The sequence below is a fragment of the Pollicipes pollicipes genome, unplaced genomic scaffold, assembly GCF_011947565.3.
Source record: "Pollicipes pollicipes isolate AB1234 unplaced genomic scaffold, Ppol_2.1 Scaffold_7262;HRSCAF=8765_pilon_pilon_pilon, whole genome shotgun sequence".
Lineage (NCBI taxonomy): Eukaryota > Metazoa > Arthropoda > Thecostraca > Pollicipedomorpha > Pollicipedidae > Pollicipes > Pollicipes pollicipes.
The window spans coordinates 17,552,938-17,579,515 of record NW_023597055.1 but is presented as its reverse complement, the minus strand read 5'-3'; the positions used below and the strand labels follow the sequence as shown (position 1 = coordinate 17,579,515).

The window sequence follows — 26,578 nt, the reverse complement described above, 5'->3', positions numbered from 1 at the left end:
CAACACGCGCGCGAAAAAACCGCAGAGAGCGCGCACGCGAAACAAACGCGAACACCAAATCGTGCCCATCGTGAGACCCTGCGTGGTTCCGCAGTTTGAAAAGTAACAAGGCACGGGAAACAGACGCGCATGCGCCAACGCTGGGCGTAACGGTGACGGTCTGCGGGTACCACCCTTCGAGGCATGACAGGGAACCCCACGCGTCTGGGCAGTGTTTCGACTTCTGTATTATAGCTGGAGCGATCGTGGCTCTCATCAAGATGGACAGCTGGATGGCCCGACCTTGTCCGGCCAGGTACTGCGACCACCTGGCCCGGGACGGCCGCCCGCGCGGCGGGCCGTGACCTCTGGCTGGCTGAGTAACGCCTCTGGCCGAATCAGCTGAGATGCAACTACCTCAATCGGCGACGTCTTCTTCCGGACCAGGAAACCAACACCGAGCTTGTCGGACCGCGGACGCATTGCGCAGAGATCAACGAAAGCAGCGGCAGGGCTGGTTTTCAAGTGCTGTTATGCCGGCGGCAGTCTGCTTCATAGGGGAGAATGTGTGCCGCGCGTTGTCTGGCACCCGTATATGGAACGCTAACGACTGTAACAGTGATGTCAACGCACGTAGCACCAAGAGGCATGCATCGGGGTTCATCCTGTGACATGTGACTCTTTCTGAGTTATCTGGTATGGTAGGCGAGAAACAAGGTAATTCTTTTGGCTTGTTCTCAAACAGCCTGTCAAACCTAGTCGGAGTAGTGATGGCGTTTCTCCACACCATGGCCCGCAAAGTTTACCACCCTCTTGATCTAAAGCAATTATTTTAGGCATTTTCGACCTGACCGATTGCCTGAGCAAGCCCGGTTTCTTGGCAATCAAGTAGCTGTTCTTGCACGATCATTTTGTGTTCATTGCCGATTGAGGGACACGCTTACCGCGTGGGGTGTCATTGCCTTTACATCCTGCATCATCGTGATTACGGTCGCGGTCATGTCATGTAATGTTACCTCGCTATCTTTAATCATGCTTCCAGATTCGCGTTTACTTGGCAAGGACAACCTTTTTACGTTTCTTGGAGTCACAGGCTTGTCAGATCCACAAACCCGGTGACGTGTGCAAAGCCATAGACGATGTACAAGTCAAAATTCAAACGGAGCATCGCTGGCAGCACGGCCAAAGTCCTCAATCATCAAAATGCTTCAACTTCAGTATTCATTCATCGTGACGTTTTATGAGACTACTTAAAGCCACTTCAGCAAGTGTTTCGTCGCACCTAAAGCATGCAGTCAGTTTTGAGGTTCTAGTTCAGAGGCGGCCATCTCGTATGCGCCACGGTGGACCAACACGATCTGATTGGGAGCACTGCACTATCTGGACGATTTGTCGGGTAAAGTAGCCTCATTAAAGAGCCATGAAAAGGAGCCATGACGCGGGGCTAAGGTTTTTATTTTTGTATTCATTTTGTTTTCCCAACCACTTGAGGTGCGGCGCATGTATGCCAATCAGTTTTGGATCTCCATGGTTTCAGTTTCATGACAAACATGACGATCAACATGAATTGGCACCGCACCTTTAGTCAACAAACGCGATTGTTTCATGTGATCAGCGACGATAATTTTCAAAACTTTACCGTTCCTCCATTTCGCTACAACGCTGGGTCCGACTGGGGCTTGCCAGGAGCGGCAAGCAGGGGCGCAGCCGGGGTTGGTAGGAGAGGGGGACGGGTTTGAAAAATGGCCCGTGATGGTGCAGGGGTCTGTCCCGTAAAACAAATACCGGATACGGCCCTCTTGATTTCTAGGGGCACAACCCTCATTTCATTTTCATATGTACCTTCTGGAACTAGCTCAAGTTACCTTAAGATAAAGTTGAAGATGAACCCAGAGTGGAGGAGGCGGGCATTAGATAAAATTAGCATTTTTTGTCATTTATTTCGTTTTACGTTCATTTTATCAGCCTGACTTCTTGAAATTGACACGGAATAAGCTGCTGTCGCTGTTCAGTTTACAATGATCCAGCGGACTTTCTTACGCGATGGCACTCGGAGGCTTTGTCACAATTTTGCTTAGCTCTACAATGATGGAGGACCCGTAAACGATGTTTGCAGATCGGAATGGGGCTCAAAATTTGCATTAAGGGAAACTTATTTTTAACCAGAAATGCTCAGCTTCCAATCGGCGTCAACGAGTGAAAAATATGCAGCATTGTTTGGCTAGTTTTGAACACGCACTCGCAAGTCCTGGATACCAAACCTCGATGTCCGGCATTGCAGTCAGGCCGCGCGTCATCGGTCCGCGGTTTTAGACGGTTGTCGGGAGGCGGACGAAAATGATGACGTTTGTAAAAAGAGTACCTTTGGCGGGTATAGGGCATCACTTGGGTGTGTTTAGAGGGTAGTCAGGGCGCATATTTCACCTGTGCGATTTTTAGATTGGTAGTAGGAACGGATTACCGCTGAACTTTTTGAACCGTTTCTCTTGAGTTTCAGTATATACCCAACGCCTGACAGGAAAAAATTGTTATGCAATTTTATTATCATACAGCACGTAAGCCACATGCATCCAACTTACAACAAGCTTGTTATATTTAAAGAGACTGTTCAGGTATATTCATTCGGCCTACGCCTTTAGCTCATCCGATTTCTAAGAAAATACTAGGCCTGGCAATCAGTGACTTGCATCAGTCAAGGCCGTTTGACTGAGCCTGCCTCAGTTGTTTACATCTACTTTGTGGAGCAGGGCGGGGTGAAAGTAGCGTCGAATTTAAGGATCATTCATCTTGGACCATTTTAAGGTGTGTAACCCCCGTCAGCTATGTAAGCGCTGCTAGTAAGCTCAGTTATTCCTGCATGCCGGTGAACAGGGACGCTGTTGTCATTGGGACTTCGCGACGCACTCAGCTGCGAACAGGGACGCTAGAAGCATATGTGTGTTTGCTTTGTCGCCTTCGCGTCAGATATGCCAACGATTTTTTTGTATGTTTTGACAATTTTCGGTGGGAAGAGATCTGGCATCACACCTGTTCATACAAGCATGATCCTGCTTATGCCCAGCTAACCGCAATTTTATCCAATTGTGCGTCTTCAAAACATGCTTGCAAATGTCTGCAAAGCGTGTCTAGCCGTAAATGGCCGATTAAGATTATTTGCTAAGAAAGCAAATATTGAGTTTGTTTAACAAGGCGGTCATTGCAGTCCTTTGTGAAAAATGGTTATTATTTCACGGCGGTCTTCGCGTACCGAACAATCTCCGACTGGTGTCATCTGTAGCGATAAAACGTCTGCAGGGCAACATGGGTTGGCCTTTCTTCATTTTGACCTCATTTTAGTCCGCATTTATTGAACACAAATGAGACCCATAACGCATAGACTACACTGAAGTCCCAGGTCAGGAGGTGAAAGGCCATTCCGTCCCAGCGCGCGGTGCTTACCGGCTGCCATTCTGGCGACACCGGGCGGGTCCCAGGTCGAACTGGAGGCCCTTAGAGAGATACACCACACACTGCTTCCCCCTCTGACACGGGGGTTCACCTGACCTGAGCAATTACCCCGGATCGATGCAGGGGTCCAGTAATTCAGTCTCCGTTCAGCAAGTGTTCCCCTAGTCGGCTCAGAAACACTTGCCGACACGGGACTCCCTGTCATGGCCTATGGACTCCTGAACGACGCAAGGGTCCCTCACCGTTTCACCGGTCCCACCCGATGGAAATGCGGGCCCCGGTCTTTTCCCTGCTTGGGAAATGGGCCCCAGGACTTGGATCAACGCGGAACAGACTGTGGTAAGCAGCGCCACCTGGGATGGTTGCGCATGCAGCCAACAGATGGTGTGCGTTTTGTTGTGTCTTTGTGGGGCTCGCATTTGAAAACCGCGAAAAATTACCGGTAGTCCCAGCTCCAGTGGAGGCTCCTGCTTAATCTACATGCAGCAAAATGACCCCAAGCGCCCTCCGCCTCCTTATCTACTCTCATGGCCAGTTGCATAGGAGCGTTTCCCGGGAACGCCACCAGACGACGCCACTCGTCAATACCTCCAGGCCACTGCCGACTGACGGTAATCGGCGATGGTACCTTAAGCGTTGTGACCTTCAATAACGGGCAACATCCATTGCAGAGAACACGTCGAGGCGTCGAGGCGTCGAGGCTTACCAAATAAGTGAGTGAGCCAAATAAGCCAGTGCGGGGTAACTTAAATCGTACCAAACCGCGGGGTATTTATTGGGGTATTACGGGGTTACAATGTTCAGGGGTATCTTGGTTGACTTTATTGGGGTGAGTGGGTCATGGCCAGCCCGGTCCCTTCCTCATTTCCGTTCGTACGTCTGTTATCAGGGGCAATGTTTTTCGATGTAAGTTGGGTGACTGAGCAGAATAAAATGGATAAAACTTACCTCAAAAACGCAAGAAGGCTGGTACCACTGGACATTGACCCACTTTCTTCCCGAGGTTGGAGGGTGAGGGTTTTGTGCACTTCTTTTCAGAAACACTAACTGCACCGCTTATGTGCTGCCTGGAGTGGGTTGCACAGTAAAATGCAAAATAGCAAAATGCAAAAGCATCTATTTGTGCGTCCACTATGTAAGGTCCAAATGCGTCGGTTGTAAACTTCTGATAGGGTCACCACTTTAGGGATGGGTCCGGGCACAACCACAGGCTGATGCAGTGGATACTCTCCCCAAAGTCGAAACGCTTACTTCTGAACTTCTCGAATCTGAATGTTGACATGATAATGAGAATCGAACTTCGCATCGTTTGCTCTCTAGACACGATGTTTTGCCTGTCTCTAGCTCAGTTAAGGATCAGAAATTAAGTGAACGGCGTTTTTTCTTCCCGGCCAAGAGTTCTCTTCAAGAAAGCATCCACGGAAGGATAAAGGAACGACCGGCTGCAAAGCGACCAGAGCTCCAACGGCGAGTTAGAACACCAAACCGTAGTTCCAAAATGAACGGGGACCACTGGGTCGCGCAGAGACGTTCACCAGACCGACCGGAGAGCCTAAGGAATCGGACAAAGTCTTCCGAAGGAATCAAAGACTATATTCCGAAGGAATCGGGGACCATCTTATGAGGGAACTGGAGACCGTTGGTATTCATGACAAGATGCCCGCAAAATGGGGCAGATGGTCACAAGTCTTCCTGGGATAACATATATATGTGATTTATATATATATATATATATATATATATATATATATATATATATATATATATATAGATATTAAGAAATGTTAATTCATGGAACGGACTTACATACGTGTAACTTCCTTGATACGGCTGGGACACCTCTGTATGCAATTTATGTGTAGCGATATATTTCACACTAAAAAATTCCCACATGTTTCGATGTTGCGTTTATACTTTGAATAAAAATAGCAATGGACCTTAAAAAACACCACGGGCCTCAAAGCAGTCACGCAAGGACAAACAACCTAACTTGGTGATGCTCCAGTTAAGCCGCACCTTAACGAATTCAACCGGCAAGCATCAAACGATTTGACGGATGTAAATGCGGCAATGTCGAAAGCAATGGTTTTGTTTTTCTTGCAGGGCTGGTCATGCATGTGATTGGTTTGAACCACGCCAGTTGTACATTTATATACGTTGAAGATGTTCAGTGACACATATCGTATTAGTTACAGTTTTGGGCGCCGTCTGCATTTTTGTTTAAGTTCACGAATAAAAGTGAGTAAGCGGCCGTTCGACGTGGCAGCGAAGACAGTTTTTTGCAGCTGTGTGGGCCGAGTTCACGATGATTCGAGCTGTCTGCACGATTATCCGAACTGTTCTAGCATTTGTTTCATCAGATGTTTTTTTTAAAATATCAGCATAGTAAATTCGTCAATTCTTAGTAACTTGGAAAGAAGACTACTTTTTCGTCAAGGACATTGCGCGTCGCTGCGGAGTGCAGTATCACGTAATGGGTCGTTGCGAATGTATGTCCTTGGATGTCTCACGTTCGAGAAATGAGTGAAGAAGGCGTGCCGTCTTATTCAGTGATGCTATATTTTGAGAAGAAGACCAACCAGATATTGCTACTGCTGTACAACACCAAACCATTTCAGCAAACGCTTTGGTACCCCCCCCCCCCCCCCCCCCCACTGGAATTCAACCGTTGCATTGCACACGTTGCATGCAGTGACTCAGTTTCTGTGCAGGGCATCTCGGGCACTCCCTTTAAAATGGTTACGGAATCGTTACGGATGTATGTCCTTGGATATCTCACGTATAAGAAATAAGTAACGGAGGCGTACCGTCATATTCAGTGACACTGTATTTTGAGAATAAGTCCGACCAGATATTGATGCTGCTGTACATCAAACCACTTCAGCAAGCGGTTTACTATCCCTTGGAATTCCAACGTTGCATTGCACACTTTGCAAGCAATGACTCAATTTTTGTACAGGGCATCCCGAACACTCCCTTTAAAATGGTATACTTTATGCATGGGAACAGCACCACTGGCACGGACAGTGTGTTCACCGGCAAAATTGTGTTGCATACAATATGTGCACGAGGGGATCTCCAGAGTCTTATCCACTAGTGACATTCTCTAGTTTTATGCAGCACCTGTAGTGCGTGGTGGTGTGGATATTTAATGACAACCCTGAGGCCGCATAAACCGAATGTTTGCAGCCGGTGATAAAAGGTTCCTTACCTTACCTTACCTTACCTTACCTTACCTTATGGTGATCGGAAATTGTAAAAGGCCACTAGGCCTGTGGGTCCCGGTCTCGTCAGGCTCCCGGTCCGGTAACCAGTCTCAAATTATGGGAAGATTCAGTGTGGGACGCCGCACATGATGTCAGCCAGTGCATATCAAGCCTAGACTTGAACTGTTCAACTGAGGTCAACGACACGACCGGGTGTGGAAGAGCGTTCCAGTCGTTGACAACCCGCGTGCTGAATGAGTTACGACGGACGAGAGCCCTAGCTCGAGGTTTTCTGAGTTTCCATTGGTGTCCTCTCGTCACCTCCGAGTTGTGCCTTGTCAGGAGCTCCTTTTCCGACAGCGTCATACCTCCGTGAAACAGCTGGTACACTGTTACCATGTCTCCCCTGCGACGAAGATAGTACAGCGAGGGCAACTGAAGGAGTCTGAGCCTCTCAGGGTATGGCTGGCTGGCGTATTCCGAATCATGTTTGAGATTTACATCAACATTGAGGAAGAATCAATGTTAACACTGCCTGGGGTCGTATTCAGCAGTTCTTATGCACGTGGTAATGTTGCCGTAAGTATGCTTCTTTATAATGGCACGTGCAGTTGGCATCAATTCTCTAAAATATAAGGGTCCGTATTTGTTAAAACAGTCGAGGCTTAGCAAAGTAGAAGATCTGTGGACTTAGCACCGCTCCCGAGCCGCATATTTAGTTTGCTTGGTGAGGGTGCTTATTATTGCATCTTGCCTATTTGATCTTAAGTGCAGATTTACAAAATTACCCACGGTAGAATTTAAGTAGGTAACCCAATTAGCGTTTGCTCAGGCGTCCATGGCCTTAAAATCTTCCATTCAGGCTGACGCCAATGCTATTTCTTGGCATTCATAACTTGAAGAACAAGGCCCAAAGTGGAAGCCCCAACCCACATTTCGATTTCCACTTCCACTCCCGCCGTCTTCAAACCGTGAGCGACAGCCGTCCCGACGCTGCGCGTGAACCTCCACCCGCGCCGCAAGCCCTGACGTGCGCGCGGCACCGCGCCCAGCAACGCCTCGAGGTCACGACGCTGCATTACCACCGTCTGAAGGTCGCGGTCGGTGCGATCGCCTGATAGAGAACAGTTGGTGAGGTCGCAGATATGGTTGATACTGCGTCAAGCCGGGAGTCGCGGTGGGGATCGCCAGTCGTGCCGCGGCGGCCGCTGGGCAGCGGAGACAGCTCCAGGTCAGTTCCCGTGTGTCAGTTTCATGTCGTGTGACTCCCAGAGAACGCTTGTTGCCATGGTGAGGTCACCGCTATGTTTCTGTCTAAAGGCTCCATACTGTGAAAACAGACGATCGGCGGCAGGATCAGTTTGGGCATTGATCAACGCTGATAGGAACTGCTTGCAGTGTCCATGCGGTACGGACCGAAATCAATGTCCGTAAGGATTTTTGTTTGCATTAAGTGACTGTGCAGAAGTTGTGTCACGCATTTTGTTCACCGTCTTCAATCCCCGACTTTCGAGCTTACACTTCCGTTTGGCCCCTTATTGAGTTAAGCTTGCAAAACAAAACATAAGCGTGTCGCCCGTCGTGCGAACAAGCAGACGACATCCGACCTTACGGCTTCAGGTCTACAGGTGACCTCCCAGGTCAGGTCGACGACACGAAATTCCTCAAACTCGTGAAACAGTTTGCTTTGATGGCGACAAAGCTAAACGCTGGCCGGGTCGAGAGGTCTAACAGAAGCCAAAGGATTGATCAAAGCGTTAGGTACAGAATCTTGCACTTGATTATCATTTACGTGCTAAAAAAGAGGCCGATGAACAACCATGACAGGTTGGAATGACATAACAAACGCCATGCCATCTGGCGGTTAGAAACAGGCCTGGATTAGACGGAGTGGTACAGAAGAGTATTCATATTCCGAGTCAACGTCCAGATTACCTTTGATATAAAACTAGGTAAAACCGTGGCGTTCATTTACCTAGGCAAGGTAACGGACCTGTTGTAAAGCGTAGGTTTGGCCCTTTACACCTAATTTGATCTCAGTTCATGTCTCTACAACGACATTTGCAGTCGTATATTTGTGGGCTTCACACGTCGGGCAACTGATACCTGCAAAGGCTCAGAAGTGACGTCACAGGTCACTGAACTAACTTAGCCCGAACTCCTTTCTCCTACTGATTGGCCAACGCTACCACATGAGGTTTGAGAAGAAACTTGTTACCTCGCACCTCCACCCCACTTATGCTGGCTGCTAATGAGTCTGCAGTTGCTCCTGTTTCTCTTGATAACGCTGTTTCTTTTTGCTCGTTTCCGACATATCGGAACGTGTATTCATTAGAGGAGTCGGGCAGTGGAACACCGGTAATTTGTCTGCGAGGTAGAAACGCTCCCGGATCGGTAAGCAGGGTGGCATGGAAAGAATATGAATGCTTATTTAGTGGGAGAATATCCACTGTCCCGGTTTTCTGATCATGGACAAGACGATTTGCAGACACGTGATTCCCCTCGAAGTATTGGCTTCCAACACCCAGCTTACATAAATTACAGAGAGGCCATGGGCATGGCTTTCAAGTGACGACAACAAATTCCTACATTACATGTGAGCGCCGAGTCGCGACCGCCGACAACCACGTCGCACGTCGATGCTTAAATGTATTGGTTATCGTACCGCGAAGTCAAATCGTTAGATCTAGACTGAGCATATAGGGCACGGCAACTCACAGGCAGATGGTCGAACCATCTCATCCATCCAAAACATTAGAACATAACCCACGAAGGTTGCCGTCGTGGCGCGTTACATGACTCCCTCAAGCCCTATCACCTGTTAATTGTTAAGTGTCCCTCCCCACAGCATGCAGTCGGCTCGTCCGCCGTCAACCTCGGCCGAGCCGTCCTCGGCGTCATCGATGACGTCACTGGAGGAGCGGGCCACGTCCAGCTGGTCGGACGTCGTCGGCACCGGCTCGGCCGTCTCCTGCGACGTGGTCGTCATCGGCGCAGGCATCGCCGGCCTCACGGCCGCCCACGAGATCCTGAAGCGTGACCCGACCGTCGATCTCTGCGTGCTGGAGGCCAAAGGTCAGTCACGCGGCGATGACCTCCCGCGCGGTTGTCGGGCTGCCGTTGTTGGTGCGGGTCACCGGTCTAATGGCCCGGTGTGGCAGATGAGAGACGCCCGGGCTTAAAGAGATTGGACCTGTCAAAATAGTTTTCCAGCTTTATCTTTCCTCAAGCGGGCCCCCTCCCCGCGTCCCGCGTCCCCCTCCGAAAAATATTGCAACGAGCAGTTGTTCAACCCCGACAGATTGCGAACGTCCGGATCATGATACTTTTGCACGTTGTCTTCAATCAAGACACTGGGGACTTAAACACGACTTTAGCAACTTAATACTGTATGGTGCTCGTCCCCCATTGAGCCCGCACTAGAATTAGAACTGAGCGAGGAGCGCACGTAATACTTTTCCAGAAACCCGATTTTCGGTCGAGCCAATACTGTGAAAAGCGTGGCGGCCTCTAAACAAATGGCATGCACTACAACCGTTGATTCGGAATGTGCCAATACACTGTCGGTCGGAACACTGAGACGCAAGCGGACCATGCCCGCTGCTTTCGTAAGGTTGGCGAGGTCACTGAACGCATGTATGGTGCGCGCTGGCCGCGGAAACCGCTTATATTGGAGACAGAGGTCGTATGCGGTTAATCAGTGTGTGCCGGCGTTAGAGGGCAGTTCAGTGGTTCATCGCGGTCTCCTGTATACTGAAGACAGATTGATGGAACTAAATGATTGGGGTGGAGGCGAAAGCGTGATCAGTAAAAGGATTAATGGGTAGTATTTGCTTGATTTCCTAGAGCGAAAGGCTGGATTAGTCGGCTTCACTCGACCCCACTGCTTGCTGAGCTAGTGATGAAAATGCGGAATCTCACGAATCGACCGCGGAAAACCCCGCCCCTCGCGTCTGAGGAGTATCCCAGAGTTCCCGGGGCATCGAAGCTGAGAAGCGGACGCTGGACGCAGCGCTGGAGCCAGCTGTGCAGCTGATGACCCTGCTTCAGATCGAGTGGGTGGACGGACATTCAGCACTGAGATGCGCGTGAGGGATGGCAAGACGGAAACGTTCGACCTGGGCGGCCAGTGGGTCGGCACCGTGCAGACCGACATCATGGAGACGTTGACTGAGCTCGGCCTCGAAGTGTACCCCCAATACATCAAGGTACAGAGAATGTGCGCGTGCGTGAGTGAGTGCGTACGTGTGCGCGTGCGGTCGCACGCGCACGTGCAAGCATGTGCGTGTGTGTGCTCGGGGAGTGAGTGGTCAACCGGGCTGATTATTGTGAGGCGATGATGACGCAGCAAGGTCTGCCAAGTGATGGATAAACAACGTGTCACAACTATTATGGGATTATTGCTGCTATAAGATGGTTCAAGCCGCCGTGGCCACCATTTAGTCAGGGATCGAACCAGTGCCGTCGCATCCATCAGACAACGGGGTTAAACTACGAGGTGTTGAAGATTTCTTCCTGCAGCCCCAGTACCTTTATTGATTTGATGGATAACTGCCAGGCCCTTGGACAGTAGCATTCCAACTCCCACAGCGTCGACGTCATTTATCTAGTGATTGTGCCCGCCTTCTCTGCGCAATTGCGAGACCTGCACCACTTACTGCGTCCCCACCCAACAGGGCACCAAGTACATGCAGCTGGGAGGGGAGCGGATCCGAACGTACCGCAGCACCATACCCAACCTGGGCTCGTGGTGGGGCCTCGTCCAGCTCCAGCTCTTCATCTGGAAGGTGAGGCCTCAGTGTTGCCGTGTACCATGTATTCCGTGTTTCTGGAACCGGTCTGGGTTGTGCTAGGTCTGGTCTCTGCATGCTTGAACCTCGGACATGAACTGCGTATGTCGAGAACATTGTATCCTCCATAGTGTTTGCAGGAAAAACGTCTAGCAGTCGTGTGCCATTTGATAGTTGAGACCTGCTTCTGGGTTAGGGCACGGTGGTTTTTCAATTCTCTCACATATGTAATGACGCTGTGCAGTCTTCGTACCGCACACTCTCTGTACATCAAGCCCAGTTTCGCACAAGTCATTTTATGCCACAAACGCTCATTACGCACGACCGCAAAAAACGTCAGGCGTGGAGAAGTGAACCCTTGGGAAGTGCCCAAATTCGGCCTCATTGATAGTCGTGCTTGGTCGCATGTACTCAGCGCGCTTCCGTAAGCCTCGTTGGGCTGCTCTGCATCCTCCTAACGTTGAATACCCCCCCCCCCCCGGCCCAAGCCTCGGATCTTGTTACCTGTGACGTCTCGGCGCCGCGTGACTCGTTCCCTCCCTCCCTGGTGCTCCTCAGGTGGACCGGCTGGCCCGCCGCTGCTCCCCTCTGAGTCCGTGCCGCGACAAGACCATCAGCAAGCTGGACGGCCACACCGCCGACTCGTTCGCTCGAAGCCACATCAGCAATGAAGCTGCCCTCGAGGCCATTGATTCGGCCTGTAAGGTCATCTTTGGTGAGTCAAGGTCATATAGGCTGGATGTGGAGGGATGAGCTACGGTTGGGTCGGGTTTGCTTCGGTTCGGTGCTGCAGTTTTAATTTTTGGTGGCGTCTGCGTAGTTCTCTTCGCGGCGACGTGCTCGTAACCAAACTATCTTGTCTGAAACAGAGAGGTTACTTTGGCTGAGTGTGGTTCGCATGCTACTGCCCTTCTTGGGTGTCCAAGCCTTCAGTAATTTCAAATTGTGGTATCATGTCCGTGGAAACTCACGAAATAAGTGAGTTAAGGTATCAAAAATGATTGTTGCAGTCTCCCCATGCCTTTTGACGACGGGGGGGGGGGGGGAAGTAAAGCACATGGCCTGAAACAACCTAGGCTGTTATCATCATGCCAAAAGCTAACAGCCATGAGCAAAGAGGCAGTTTTGTATTCGGTGGGGAAAGAGGGTCACAGGTCCCCATCCCCAGCTTTGAGAATCCGGGGAGAAACCCGTTTCCTGTCATTTTCAGGACAGGTTTAACCATTCTTCCCTGCTTCACCTGTCGACGAGCTTTCCCAAACTGCACCTCTGGCTATCTGGGTGGGAGGGGCGACAATCCTCACCTCATCTGGCCTGACCTGACCCATGTCGTGGTCGGTCTGAACCATGGTCACTGGTCTGAGCACGAGGGATCAACCGTCTGTGCCATGGCTCGCGGCAGGCTGCGACTCCACCCGGGTCAGTCTGCTGCACTTCCTAGTGGACGTGCACGCCGCCGGCGGTCTGACCCCGCTCCTCGAGGCGACCCCGGGGTCAGCTCAGGAGTTCAAGGTCAAGGTGAGTCGGCGCGCAGAGGTGGCGGCCTCTTTGAACCGCAGCGGGTGAAATGACGGAACAGTGCGATGTGGAGGGAGATGGCGAGGCCGCACGTTCCGTCTGGGACGAGTGGTGCTGGGGCTGGGGACAAGGACCTTATTTCCGGAACGACCCATTGACTGCCGAAAGGCACGACATGGCACCGACAGCCGTCGAGTTCTTGGCTGTCGGCATGTGGGAGCGATGTCTGGACCGCCGTAGAGTGCTTTGGTTTTTACGATAGTGGGTCTGACTGCATGTTTGCTTAGCGTTAACGAATGGCCTCCGATCCATTAGCATGTGGACGAGTGCCCTTGTCATGTCCGTGTCGCTGGAGTGCTGAACGGTCACATAATGTAGCGGGCGGAGTAGCGCGATCGCATTGTGTGAGAAAACTCCCGACTGCATTTGTATTGTGTTCAAACTTGCTGTCGTTGGTGTCATGAACAACTTATTTCGTGCAGCTCCTTGCAGGCAATGCAAGGCTAGTGAGGGGTTTTAAGACCATTTCTGAGTGATAGTGAAAACGACGACATCCTTATAAAGCACGACTGTGGGCGCCCACACATTGTATTCAAACAACTGTTACGTGCGTCTGCTACAAAAAAGTAACCACAGACGCAGTTTAATCAACCACACTCGTCCATTTGCATACGCTACATACACGCAACCACAACGAAAATGGCGGGAGCGCTGGGAGCTAACCTTACCTAACCGAACCATCCCTTCGCGAGGCGGCTGCCTCGAAGGGGATGGCAGCCAGATTTAAAGCAGACACGTCTTCTTCTAAAAAACGTAGTCTCAGCAATTTCGACGACATCTGCTATTTTTCCTCTATTGCGAAGGTCGTGCAGCTGACTAGCTCACGAGCGCACGCACAAACGTACCTCGTGCCTAAGCACACCTCGCACCTAGCAGCACCCAGCGGAGCCGAGCCCGTTGCTGAGTGCTGCCGGCTGGCGTGACGCGATCCTGTGGGGCGCGCAGGGCGGCACGCAGCAGATATCGAAGCTGCTGGCGGCGCGCGTTGGGGAGCAGCGTCTGCTGCTGCGAGAGCCGGTCACCAGAATCAGTCAGGAGGACGGCACCGTCACCGTCACCACCGGCACCGGCAGGACCTTCCACTGTGAGTACCGCCGTGTCCTCGATTGTTCACCTTTGCTGTCAGTGTGTCATTCACTTCTGAAAGCTGTAATTAAGAAATTCGTAACATTTGTGGGTCGGTGTGCTCTAGGATAATATGGACAATCGATTTAGTGGGGCTGGCATCGCAGAGCGACAAGGATCTATTCGCCTTAGCCGTAGGCAGCGGCTATTTTCGCTGCTATTTTCGATTGCACGGTTTGCTCATGTATTTTCCCCGTTCCTTCAGCTGGTGTCACAAAGCACACTACTAACTTTCTTTTACAGGAATTATCCAGTCACTGCGGCTCATCCTGTTCCGTCTCTAATTTGTGCGTGCGTGATGTTTATGTGTTACCTTTGGGGCAATCACAAAGAGCAAAATTCAACCAGAGGAAGTATGAAAATGCATTTGTAACTTAATATTGTCAAAAATCGATGAGCTAGTAATGTTTTGAGAAAGACTATCGTAATCACGTAATAAATCACATAATATATCGTTTAACATCTGTCTGCCAATCATGTTCTGCCGTTTGAATATTCTGACCAATGGCAGTACTATAGCATGAAGTGTTTCGATCAATACCTGAACGGTGGTTACCCGGCAAGTATGTTGCGTTACGGTGTTGTCTGCGGCGTTTCACAACGTCACGGCGTGTTTCCACGGCCCATAACGTCATTCATAATCACCGAAGGTACCCAAAATGATATTGATCCTGGACTAACTAGCCGAGCCCGATCTCAGGACTTTGAACGTTCTTGGCTGTCGTCATAGGGCCAGTGCCAATGCGTTCTGTGCCAAACAATCTGTGTATCCCAGTTCAGCCCCTTATATGACTGATGAGTCAGTTCCCGCACCATCCCAAAGCTTTAGACGCAATGTTTACCGTATTCGCTGTCTGTCGAGCACTGAACATCACTCGCATCACCGCGTCTATCCAGGTGAATACGTTATCTCGTCAATGCCGCCAAATCAGCTGATCAACGTGGAGTTCCGGCCGCCCCTCTCTCCGGACAAACAGCAGATCCTGAGGGGCATGCCCATAGGACACCTCATCAAGTTCGTCGTCACATTTGAGGAGGTCAGTGATGCTGCTGGTGAAAATCAGCTGTGTGCACATGTCTACAGCAGCGCAGCTTCGATTGTGGCGTGGTTAAATAATCGTAATTTGCGGTGGTAACGGACCTTAAAAGGTAACATGCCAACTAAATGAATTAAACATTTCCCATGTATGAGGTATCATTTTCACCATGATTTACCCTGTTCTGTCAAATGACACGTATTACAGGCTAACCATAAAACGTTACGCGTGGCGTAAAGGAAGCATAAAGAGCGTGCTGCCGAAATATATGCTGTGTTAACAAAAACAAAACAAAACAAAACAAAAACTGCGGCAGTGGAATGGCGACCGCTTGAGCGGCGCTCCGACTGCCACAGCCGTTCTGGGGGAGCGCCGGTTTCTCCGGGGAGGTGGTCACCGGCGGCGGCGCGGCGCTGGTGGACGGCTGCCGGTCGGGCCCACTCTGCATCGTGTACGACGCCACATCCAGCACGGGCAGCGCCGCTCTCGTCGGCTTCATCGCCGGCAGCGCCAGCGTCGACTGGCAGAAGAAGACGGTGGGTGCGGCGCAGCACGAGGCGGCAGGTGGTGGGTGCGGACGCCCGGGGCGAGAGGCGGTGGGTTTTCCGTTCGGTCCGGACCGAGGACGACAGGCTGATCTGTCGGCCCGTGGTGGGTTTTCCGTTCGGTCCGGACAGAGGACGACAGGCTGATCTGTCGGCCCGAGGTGGGTTTTCCGTCGGGTCCGGACCGAGGATGACAGGCTGATCTGTCCGCCCGTGGTGGGTTTTCCGTCCGGTCCGAACAAAGGAGAGCAGGCTGGTCTGTCCACCGCGGTGGGTTTTCCGTCCGGTCCGGACAAAGGAGGACAGGCTGGTCTGTCCACCGCGGTGGGTTTTCCGTCGGGTCCGGACCGAGGACGATAGGCTGACTTCTCGGCCCGCGACGGAAGACGTTAGGTCCTGCTGTCGTTTCTTAGCGGAGCGACGACAGGTACCGCTGTCCGATGTTCACTACTACTTAAGTTACGGTTTGATTCAGTTAACTTCGCTTACCAATGACAAGATGATCAGGAAACGTACTGCCCCTCCCCTTAACGGCTCAACCTCGTTATTGATCAAGAATGCATGTTTGTCAAGGCGGTTCACTCGTAGCCACGAGTCCGTGGTTGTTTTCGGCAACTGATCGCATGTCTGCATGAAGAATACGACTTCTTTCTTTTCTTCAGAAGTCGGATCGGGAGCAGGCGGTTGTGACGAGTCTGGCGCAGTTCTTCGGTAATGACGTGAAACGCTACATTGAATACCAGGAAAAAGTGAGATTGATGTCGAGATGCCGCAGCGAGCATCTTAAAGACCTTGGTTTGCAAAATAGACTTACATATCATTATATATATATATATATATATATATATATATATATATATACACATTGTTTCCTGACAAATGTATTACTTGTATCGTAGTGTTACTACGCCGTTGAATAATGGCAGGGCAGTGCACGGCAGTGTCAGGTTCATTGACGCACATGTGCCATTTGGTTATTTGAATAGTGCTTTTCCGCATTGTGGTTCATGAAATTAGCGTGCGTCCCATAAACTAGAGGTTAATAACACCTGGACGAATGTCCCAGGTCCGGGTCTGGCCATTTTTTCGTGTCGTGAAGCGACAGACATCAGCTTATGGTGTCATAAGTATTTCACTCATTTTGTTGCACAATCAAGTGGACGGTGCCATGCACAAATGCATGAGCTGCGTCGTGCTCGCTTCTGTCCGCTTCGCCGGTTTGTATAAAACCCTACCTTAAAGTGTCTTCGGCAGTGTTGTGTTTCTGACATGCATGGTAGTGCACCTAACCTCTTTACCTTAACATGATACGCGCATGACAGTACTTTCTCTTTGCTTTTCCTTGAGCTCGGCTTCACCTACTCGCACCGCCTCCAACGATGCATGCTATTTTTCCCGGAGCGCACTTCCTGGATAAGGCCTAACTGTAGAATCCCATATGATATGGCTCTTCTCTGTGTGGTCCGAGACTGTCCTGCGTCGTTGGTTTTGCCTACGAGGTCTCCTTTCTGTCCTGTCCTTTCTGGTCTCTCGCATGATCAGGTATCGGACTCATGTGGTCCGTGGCCTGTCTGTTCTAACTTCCCACAGTCTGTGGTCTGTGCTGATCTCTCTGTCACGTAACAGGGCGCGGTCTGGTGACAGGGAAGCCGACCGAGATATGGTCTTTGGTTTGTGCTGACCTCCCATGAGCTGTGGTCTGTCCTGACATGCCATGGTCGGTGTTCTGTGCTGACCCCCATGGTCCTGTGGTCTGTCCGGACCCCCCATGGTCTATGGTCTGTGCTGACCTCTCATAGTCTGTGGTCTGTGCTGACCCACATTGTCTGTGGTCTGTTCGGACCCCTATGGTCTGGGGTCTGTGCTGACCCCCAAAGTCTGTGGTCTGTGCTGACCCCCATGATATGTGGTCTGCGCTGACCTCCCATGGCCTGTGGTCTGTGCTGACCCCCCCCATGGTCTGTGGTCTGTACTGATCTCCCATGGTCTGTGGTCTGTGCTGACCTCCCATGGTCTGTGGTCTGTGGTGACCTGGCCGTCACGTGTCACAGGTGTGGGCTGAGGAGCCGTACGTCGGCGGGTGTCCCGTGTGCTTCGCCGTCCCCGGCGTGATGCGCACCTACTCGGCGCTGCGGCAGCCCCACGGAAAGTAAGTGGCGACCGCAGGGGAGGTGATCCCAGTCCATGGACGCTTCACGGGGGGCGCAGTCCATTCACGGGGAATCTGTTGGGATCGACCATAGACACGGCGGTCAACCGGCAGCTGGCCAGGGAGGAACAGCTCGGCTCAGCGCAGCCAGGGCGTGGCGTTTCGGGGCACGGGAGTATCTCTGCGTGATCGCGCCTGCCAAAAAGACCATGGAAAATTTTTCTTTTGGACTGAAGTGACACTGACTGGGCGCTTTGTTGGGTGTACGAGGAATAATTTATTTCATGCGTTCTTTGATCTCATTGTCACTGTGTACAGCATTTTGAGGAAAAATGATGCTTCAAAAGGGGAGAGCGACCGAAGTTCTAGCCCACGGGCAGGTGGTAGGGGCGGCACGAAGAACGGGAAAGGGCTGGAGAAGAAAACCGAACAAGAACTACAGCCATGCGCGATGAAATTCACGTGCCAATCCGCCCGTGTGTGAAAATTTGTCCTGTTCTTATGTCACTACGTAAAGAGCTACTGGCTGCGGCGATGTTTTCACAAGGTTTTACGGCGTATGTAGTGTCAAGACACCATGGCGTACGAACGGTAACGCGTGGACATATAGGAAAATGGTCAGTGTCATTGCAGATAGGCTTCATCATTCTCCGAGACGTACACAAAGGCATAATAAAATCGCGTCGTTTTTAATTGGCTGCCGGCTGAGCCGTCTCTCCTCATTAACAGCGTGTATTTCTGCGGTACGGAGCTGGCGACGCGGTGGGTCGGCTTCATGAGCGGAGCTGTGCAGACCGGCCGAGAGATGGCAGCAGAGGTGCTGCACGTCATGCGGCCCGGCTGCCTCAGCGTCGCTGACCTGCACCTCATCAACAGACGGTAATGGCCCGCGGCACGCCCGTCGACTGTTCAGAAGCGGCCGAGCTGCCGCTTTATGATGAGGAAGTTCGAAGTAATGGCGTTGGTGACGACAGGCGTCCGACAGTGTGCTGGCACGAGTGGGGACGGGAAGAAAGGAGGGAGACGCTCGGGCTGTTTTTCTATTGAGTTCACCTGAAACGAGCAGCCTTAGTGGGCGGACAAATGTCAATGGCGTCACGCCACCGGCACGGCTCCATAGTTGATGAGCGGTGCGTGCGGGGGCCAAACCCTGGACATGGTCTGCTTTCACGGCAGCCAGTTGCCAACTGGACAGAGAGGCCCCGGTCCCGCCCCGGTCCCGGTCTAGAGCGCTCGCTGAGCTCCGCGCTGCAGTCTGGTGTCAGCTGCCAACTGGACAGAGAGGCCCCGGTCCCGCCCCGGTCCCGGTCGAGTGCTCGCCGAGCTCTGCGCTGCAGCCCGGTGTCAGCTGCCAACTGGACAGAGACCCCGGTCCCGTCCCGGTCCTGGTCGAGTGCTCGCCGAGCTCCGCGCTGCAGTCCGGTGTCAGCTGCCAACTGGACAGAGAGGCCCCGGTCCCGTCCCGGTCCCGGTCGAGCGCCCGCTGAACTCCCTGCTGCAGTCCGGTGTCAGCTGCCAACTGGACGGAGAGGCCCCGGTCCCGCCCCGGTCCCGGTCGGGCGCTCGCCGAGCTCTGCGCCGCAGCCCGGTGTCAGTTGCCAACTGGACAGAGAGGCCCCGGTCCCGCCCCGGTCCCGGTCGGGCGCTCGCCGAGCTCTGCGCCGCAGTTCGGTGCCACAGGCGGTGTAGCGTCTGGGAGATATCGGCTGAGCGTCTGCTTCGCTGATTGATCCAGAATTAATGCCTCTCCGATCTCGAGTTGAACAACGGTCCGAACGAGCCGGAAAAGCTCCAGAAAAGTCCACGACCCTCGAAGCGATGATCTCTTTGTGGGCTGATCCCTCCCTCCCCTCCCCATAACCCCACCATGGACACGATGTATGACTTTCTGCCACAAACTGTCATGGGCCGTCAGCCTCCGGTTAGCAGAGCTCGAGTCTCGAGTCCTCAGTCTCGATCTCGATCTCGGCCTTGAGGCTTTAGCGGAGCCCAAAACTGCCAGTCCTCTCGCTCACGGTCTGCCAGTCCCCTCGCCCACAGTTTGTCAGTCTTCTCACTCACAGTCTGCCAGTCCTCTAGCTCACAGTCCACCGGTCTTCTCAATCACATTCGACCAGTCCCCACGATCACGGTCTGTCACCAGCGTGCTGCGGGCAGCTGCTCCCGTTGATTTGGCAGGGCTACGGTACTCAACTAAAACCCGGTGTTCATCGAGCTTATCCTGACTGTAGTCAGACTCTTCTCACGACCAAACAGTACTTGCCAATGGCTGGAGGAAATCAGTCCGAAACGTTGTGGATAAATTAATATCTCTGATCAGGACAATGGTGCGAATGATCATTGCATGTGGCTTATCCTGAGTTCATTAGGCCAGCTCAAAACAGACGGCCTTGTCAGCGTAATTGCAATTGTCGTCTCAGCTGTCTGCTAAGGATCGCCCTATGTCTCATCCTTGCCGTGATTGAAAAAAACAGAAAATATATAAGGAAGGAGCTTGATTTTAACCAGCTTGTCGGCGGTGGAGGGTTGGGCAGCCGTATTCTGCTGGTCTTAATTACTTTGATGTATAGCACTTCCTCGGGACGTACAGATGCTGATGACAGTTTGCTGTACGTGTGCCATATGTTTACAGGTCCTCCAAGTAAGAATATGGTCGAATACCAGCCGAAATCAGCTTGGTGCGGTAAATCATTTCAAATGTTCGGTGTGCTTGGTGTGTTTGTCACATCTAACGCCGGGGCCAATCATGTCCAGCTTTCCATCAATGTTCGCAGATGTACAATAAACACAAAAGGTAGCATTAAGCCCCACTTAATGATAAGTTCCATGTGACAAAAACTCTTGCAAGGTCATGTCGGTTTTATAGGAGTTTAGATGCAGCGTCTGGAGAAGCCGACAAGTTTAAAGGCAGATCCAGTTCGTTATTGGGGCCTCGACCATTTTATTTTTTCATTCGTTAAGTTTGGTCCCCATGCTCTCGGCTTTAAAAAAGTGTCCCACTGTTTTGCTCATCAGGCAAACAATTGCAAGAGTTCCGATGCGTAACGAACACCATTGCCTGAAGTAATAGGCGGCACCTAAGCGGCCTCCATGGTTCCCCCGCCACTGACTAATTAGCGAGCCGCGCAGTGTAGGTATATAGAGCAGCAAACACGAAACAATTCCAGATGAAAGTCAGCTCTTAATTTCGATTCCCGAAGCCTCGTTATCAAGATCGCCTGAGCAAATCAGCAAATTCTACAGCGGTGGAGGCGTCAGCCCCGTCTGTGTCCACTCAGTATACATCAACAGCAACACAGATGAAGCGGCGTTGTGGGACACGGTGCTGTCGGCGTCCTGGTCTGCCCTGTCCGTCTTCGGGTCGCATTGTGCCAGTCTCACCACCAGCACACACCTGCCACCGACCTGGTGTCCGTCCTTGTGTTGGCTTGGTAGCGAGTTCCTTCCCAGCGTGAGCTCTATTTGCAGGGCGGTCCAGCGTCGCCGACAGCGAGAAAAGCTTATGTTCGGGTCGTGTTTGTTCCGTGGCTGTGCAACTGTATTGTGCGACGCCGCCCATCAACGCTAGACGGCTAAATAGAGCCCTGCACCGTGCAACGCGGGCCGTGTAGATCGTAGCCCGACGCAGAGGGTGTGGCGCGTCCTTGTTGTGTCTTGGGTTAGGTTCTCGACGTGCTTTGCGTGTAGGCGTTGTCCTGATGCACTGCTGCCGGTGAATGCGGTGTGGAAAGTCGCGACGTGTGGTCCGGTCCACCGTCCACCATCCACCGGCTACCGTCCACCGTCCGGTTACGTGGAGTTTGCAACGGATCTGAACATTCAGGCAACGTAACGTGACGCCGTCCTTTTTGAATGCAGATATGTAACATTTGTGTCCAGTGTAGGGGTCATTTGATCATTGCATTGCCGTAAATTTGTCATATCACTTTCGATACATTTGCCCATGTTTCACCAAGGTTGGCACTACAAAGAACGACCGCTTGTGTACGGGGCAGATGTGCCATAGTAATTATTTTGCGGGTTTGATAAAATTTGATAAGTTTAGAAAAAGCCTAAGGACTCGGAAGTTTAATACATTTAGCGCATTTGGCGTGCTCAGCAGTTATCTACGTCGATTATTTGCGATGGGTTTCGATGTCTTCACACATAGGTCTATGTGTCAGATCGTGCGGTGCATAAATTAAGCAAGCAAAGTCTTGAGCTCTCGGTTATGCGATATTATGAGTTCAGAGTCCTTATGCTGACAGGTATTGATCTGCAGTTTATAGGTAAGTGTCGGTTAAACAGGGGTTATCAAGCGAGCGTGGATTATATTGTCAACATACTCAGTATGTTGCCAATACACAGTCACTTAACGAGCACCACGTAGCATGCTGAAGGTCGATAACTGTCTGCATAAAGCTGTGAAATTGTGATACTCAGCTCGTATCATCATATTGCAAATCGCCTGTTAAGCTCTAACTCCCACGGTTCGATTTTAACTGTGGCGGGAGTGTACGTAGAACATGAAGCACACCATTCGACAAATGAGCAGTCTGTGATTTCAAACGTCGCTTTGGCTATAAAATCTGTGCGGCCGCTTTTCCTATATTCCTGTTGTGTTAACTTCTGTCATGTTCGTTTGCCAGTCTGTTGTCCTCATTCCACGCGTTTTGATAATTTTACGGTCGTGTCCCATGCGTTTTTTTATCTCAGATTTTCGCCAGCATCTTCTGTATACAATAGCATGGCTCCGCTAGAAATATTTCGATCAAGTTTCAACCAACCATGCCGTGGGCTTCCTTCCATAAGGCCCAAACTGACTTACTACCACCGATGTCGCCGCCTGCAGCGGCCCGTCCATCTAAAAAAAAATATTTCTGGTCAAAGCACGGCATGATCATACACATACTACTGAATGATAAGTCGCGAGCGAATAAAATGAGTCGAGCTGTTCGACCTTGTCAAACATTTTACTCATCGCAGCTTGCAAAACTCATCGCACATTCTACTCATCGTTCGAATGCCATACATATGTCATGCATATGTACCTTGTCATACAGGTGCAAAATGCTCGCGAGGTCATTGTTACGTGAAACGCAATTGGCTGTCCGGTTCCTCACGGTGGATTGCTGGCTGTAACATCTGTCCATGACCTCTCAAACACGATGGCGTGTCGAAGCCTGTGCTGATCCCTGACCTATGCTATGAGTTTCCGCCTTTGGTCACATTTCAAAGTGGCACGTGAGGAATGTGTGGAAACGGCACATTTGATGCTGCTGGTGAGTGTACACTGGGGTTGCCCCCTTTGAGATTCTGAAAACCCGACCCATCCCGCCGATCAGCCCTAATCTGAAAACTCGCCTTGGCGTGTGATGAGGTTTTCATGAAATAGGCCCGATTAAAGCGAGGAGCCTAATTGTTCACTGTGTGCACAAACTAGCGCATGTCACATTAAAGAATCTCTAATAGTAGTACAACGTGGCCAGCCAGAAAAGTAGTCAGCAGCAAAGCTATGCATGGCTTATCCATACACCAAACATATGTATTTCAAAACCAATCTTTCGTCAGGTACAAGGCTACACCTTAGCACATGGATCATCGTTCCCTGCATGTGTGCCGTTCAAAGACAAAATACGCAAAGGCCTACCAAAACACGAGTTTTTGCCAGCAACACCCGTTAAAAGTTATGTGAGCTTTTTAGCTGTGCTTTGCGTGACTGCGGGCTTAATGGCTCACAACGTCAGAGTTAGCTCAGCTTGGGCTTGAGGTTGAATGAAAAAAAGACTGTGAGAAAGGTTGAGAAAAAGCAAACATTCCAGGATGCGAAATGAGTTACAACCACCGTGACGTCTGCTTGTCTGGCAAGGCTAGTTGCTAGAACAACGTTTTTTATTATTTAATAATTTAAAGCCGTCTTTCCGGCCGTTATTCTAGAAAATATACCGATCCTGAAGCCTGCAGAAGATGGCGAGTTTTCGAGCTGTTTGTAGGTCGTGAGAGCCGAATACAGCGTTAAATGTCACGTGAGATTTTTAGCCGCGCAGGTCGTCTCGCAAAGCACGGCCTTGCAGCCTAAGAGTCCCATTTGAGCCTTATGGAAGACGTTCAGCGAAGACGTTGCGGTTAAGTTATGAATTGCAGTTTTGCAGCTTTTTGTAGCCATAAGTCAGACGGTTAGTGCTGCCCGGGCCTTTGATAACAACTCAAGCATAGCAAGACGGTGAAATAAGCAAAGTCCAATGCGGTGAAGACTGGCAAGTAAATCAGTTATTTTTGTCATTTCAGAAAGCAAACCAATATTTTCACAAGAGTGCAGAGTTAAGATTATTGAGCTCTCTCAATGCATCTTTCCGAGTATGTGTCTCGCGATCATTTTATATCACCTACTGCATCCAACGACACGTGCGCAATTGAGAACCAGCCGAGGTACAAACTGAGGGCGAACCGGGGGAAGGGAGGGGAGGGGAGGGGAGGGGGACAGCGCGTGGTCGTGTGTAGCTCTTCTGCGCGCGGCCCCGATTGCCGGCTGCGTACCGAACCAGAGCGTCCTGCGTCGGCTGCTGCTGCCGCCGCCGACGTCCGGCGCAGCGCGGCGGCGGCGCCCCGACCGTGGCACAGCGCGGGCAGGCACGGGCCGGCTTGTTGTCCGTGCCGACCGGCGCCGGCTGTCGGCGGCCCGGTGCGGCGATCAATGGCCCCGCCGGCCGGGCGCGTCCTGGCCCCGCTGGACAGGCTGCCGTCGTCCTCCTGGACTGTCCATCACGTGGTCGGGCTGGCTGCCGGCAAACCGACGGGCCGGCCGGCAACCGGGTTATGGTGTCAAGGTCAGCTGCGGCGCGGCGGCGAGCGTGGCGCGCAGCGGCGAAGCACACAGGTGGCGGCTTTTTATTGGGCCTGTGGTGGTGATAGGTCAAGTGATTTGTGGCCGCATTGGCGCTGAGTTGATTGGTACAGGAAAGGCCGTGGCGAGATTAGATCGTTAGTGCGCAGGCGTTGCTGGTCGAATGCGGGAAATTGGCTGACACGTAGCTGACCTGTCAGCGACAATGTCACCACTTAACGATGTGAATGCCATGTTGGGCCGTACCGGAATAACACTTCTAGCGTGGTTGTACATAACTGGGAGCTCAGAACACGCACATGTTAAAGTTATATATGCGTAATGGTTTTTCTTTCAACTCTAAAACAAGGCTGTGTTATCAAGTACACTTGGTGACTGTACTTGCGCCTCTGCTATTGACTGACACGCATACTCACACACGAAGAACACACGCGCATCGACTCCAACACGATCGTTCCTTATCACCTTGGGTCAGTTTAGCCTGCCGTTCGCCCCGCCTGACCTGAGTCTCCCTGCCGGCCTGGTGTCTGCCCGTCCCTCCCGTCACGCCCCGCCTGACCTGAGTCTCCCTGCCGGCTTGGTGTCTGCCCGTCCCTCCCGTGTCGCCCCGCCAGCGCCCGTCAGCCGCCTGGCGCCGTGTTCCAGACGGGCGGACGTGCAGAGCCGGCTCCGGCTGGCCGTCGAGGACGACGCCGGAGACTGGATGTGGCGGGCGGCCGCCGTCACCGGCGTCGCCGTCCTCCTCGTCTGGGTCGGCAGGCGCTGCCTGGAGGGCGTGCTCTGCTAGGCGGCCGGCGCCCGGACGATGTGGAAGGTGATGTGTGAGCTGGCGTGCCGCGTGTCAGCGGCACGCCTAGCGGATGCACTGCCTGGAAGGCGTGTTCTGCTAGGCGGCCGGCGCTCGGACAAGCGGAAGATGATGCTGTGTGAGCTGGTATGCCGCGTGTTAGCACGATGTACGTGTGTAGCCTGAGTGAAGCGTGACTAAGTGCCGTGAAGTGAAGCGCAAAATAGGCCGTGGATTAGGTCGTCGCCACGGAAGTTTGCGCGCTTGCTAGATGCTGCCAACTCGCAAAGTTTTGTAACGGTTCGAATGCACGAGTGTGATTTCTTCGCAATGTATTCTGTCGTCTGGAAATTGTTACAGTGTTCTGTTTGATGTGTTGCCGAGGAGGTACAAATGAGCCTGTGTTTGTGCCAAGCAAGTAATACATATTCATGGCTAGAGCTTCGATTCAGGGACACGGTACAACGTATCAGCTTCGTCTCGGGCTTTGGAATGCAGGCGTTTGATGATACTGCAATTGATAGTGCACCCGGGCACCAGCTCATCAGTGTCAATTGCCAGCATCAAGAATGCATTTCAAATGTCCACCCCATACCGACCATGTACTAGAACGGAAATGGTACGGCCAATCACGAGAACACAAATTTCGCGCCATTCCATCGCAAACCGCCCATTCGAATATTTCTCAAAACCACGGATCCACGCTGAGCCAACTCACGAACGCCAATGATATCACCCGCCAAACCGGCACATACTTCCGTGCAGCACAAATACGAGAATGTTCCCAGGGTCCGTTTAACGGATCACTTGCGAAAGGCGTCCCATTGCTTGGCCGGAAAGGCAACCGGCCATATTGATTGTGGCCAACCGCCTTACGTGCAGAACCGACGCGCTCGCGGAAAGCCTACCTAGACCAGCGGCGGAGTCAGCGGAACGACGAAAGGGAGACAAGCACCTGCGAAGCAAACGTCGCTTTGACGTCCTGGCGTGAGCTTCGAAGCGCCGCGTGCCATGAGACTCGTACTTATTTCTGACCAATGGGAGTCACGCTTAGTGGACGGCTCCGCCCATCATTGGACGAGTTCATACCACGCTCGAACCGATCCCTTCCA

At 51.8% G+C, this 26,578-nt stretch overlaps 1 protein-coding gene across 1 annotated transcript; it reads left to right on the top strand.

The window, feature by feature from the left end:
* The first annotated feature begins 7,769 nt into the window (after positions 1–7,769).
* On the top strand, positions 7,770–25,896 carry LOC119113511 (putative flavin-containing monoamine oxidase A). The gene is made up of 14 exons (XM_037237815.1): positions 7,770–7,863; positions 9,481–9,707; positions 10,683–10,840; positions 11,309–11,419; positions 11,981–12,137; positions 12,825–12,940; positions 13,946–14,084; positions 15,023–15,162; positions 15,519–15,698; positions 16,370–16,456; positions 17,759–17,856; positions 18,586–18,735; positions 20,489–20,497; positions 25,325–25,896. The coding sequence occupies exons 1-14, from the start codon at positions 7,778–7,780 to the stop codon at positions 25,464–25,466; spliced, it is 1,800 nt and encodes a 599-aa protein (XP_037093710.1). The 5' UTR covers positions 7,770–7,777; the 3' UTR covers positions 25,467–25,896.
* The last annotated feature ends 682 nt before the right edge of the window (positions 25,897–26,578 follow it).

Bases quoted from the DNA above. Each gene is read 5' to 3' on its own strand.
- LOC119113511 (XM_037237815.1), top strand. From the start codon at position 7,778: ATGGTTGATACTGCGTCAAGCCGGGAGTCGCGGTGGGGATCGCCAGTC. The intron at 12,941-13,945 runs GTGAGTCGGCGC...TGGGGCGCGCAG, and splicing joins CTCAGGAGTTCAAGGTCAAG to GGCGGCACGCAGCAGATATC. The intron at 15,699-16,369 runs GTGGGTGCGGCG...TCTTTTCTTCAG, and splicing joins TCGACTGGCAGAAGAAGACG to AAGTCGGATCGGGAGCAGGC.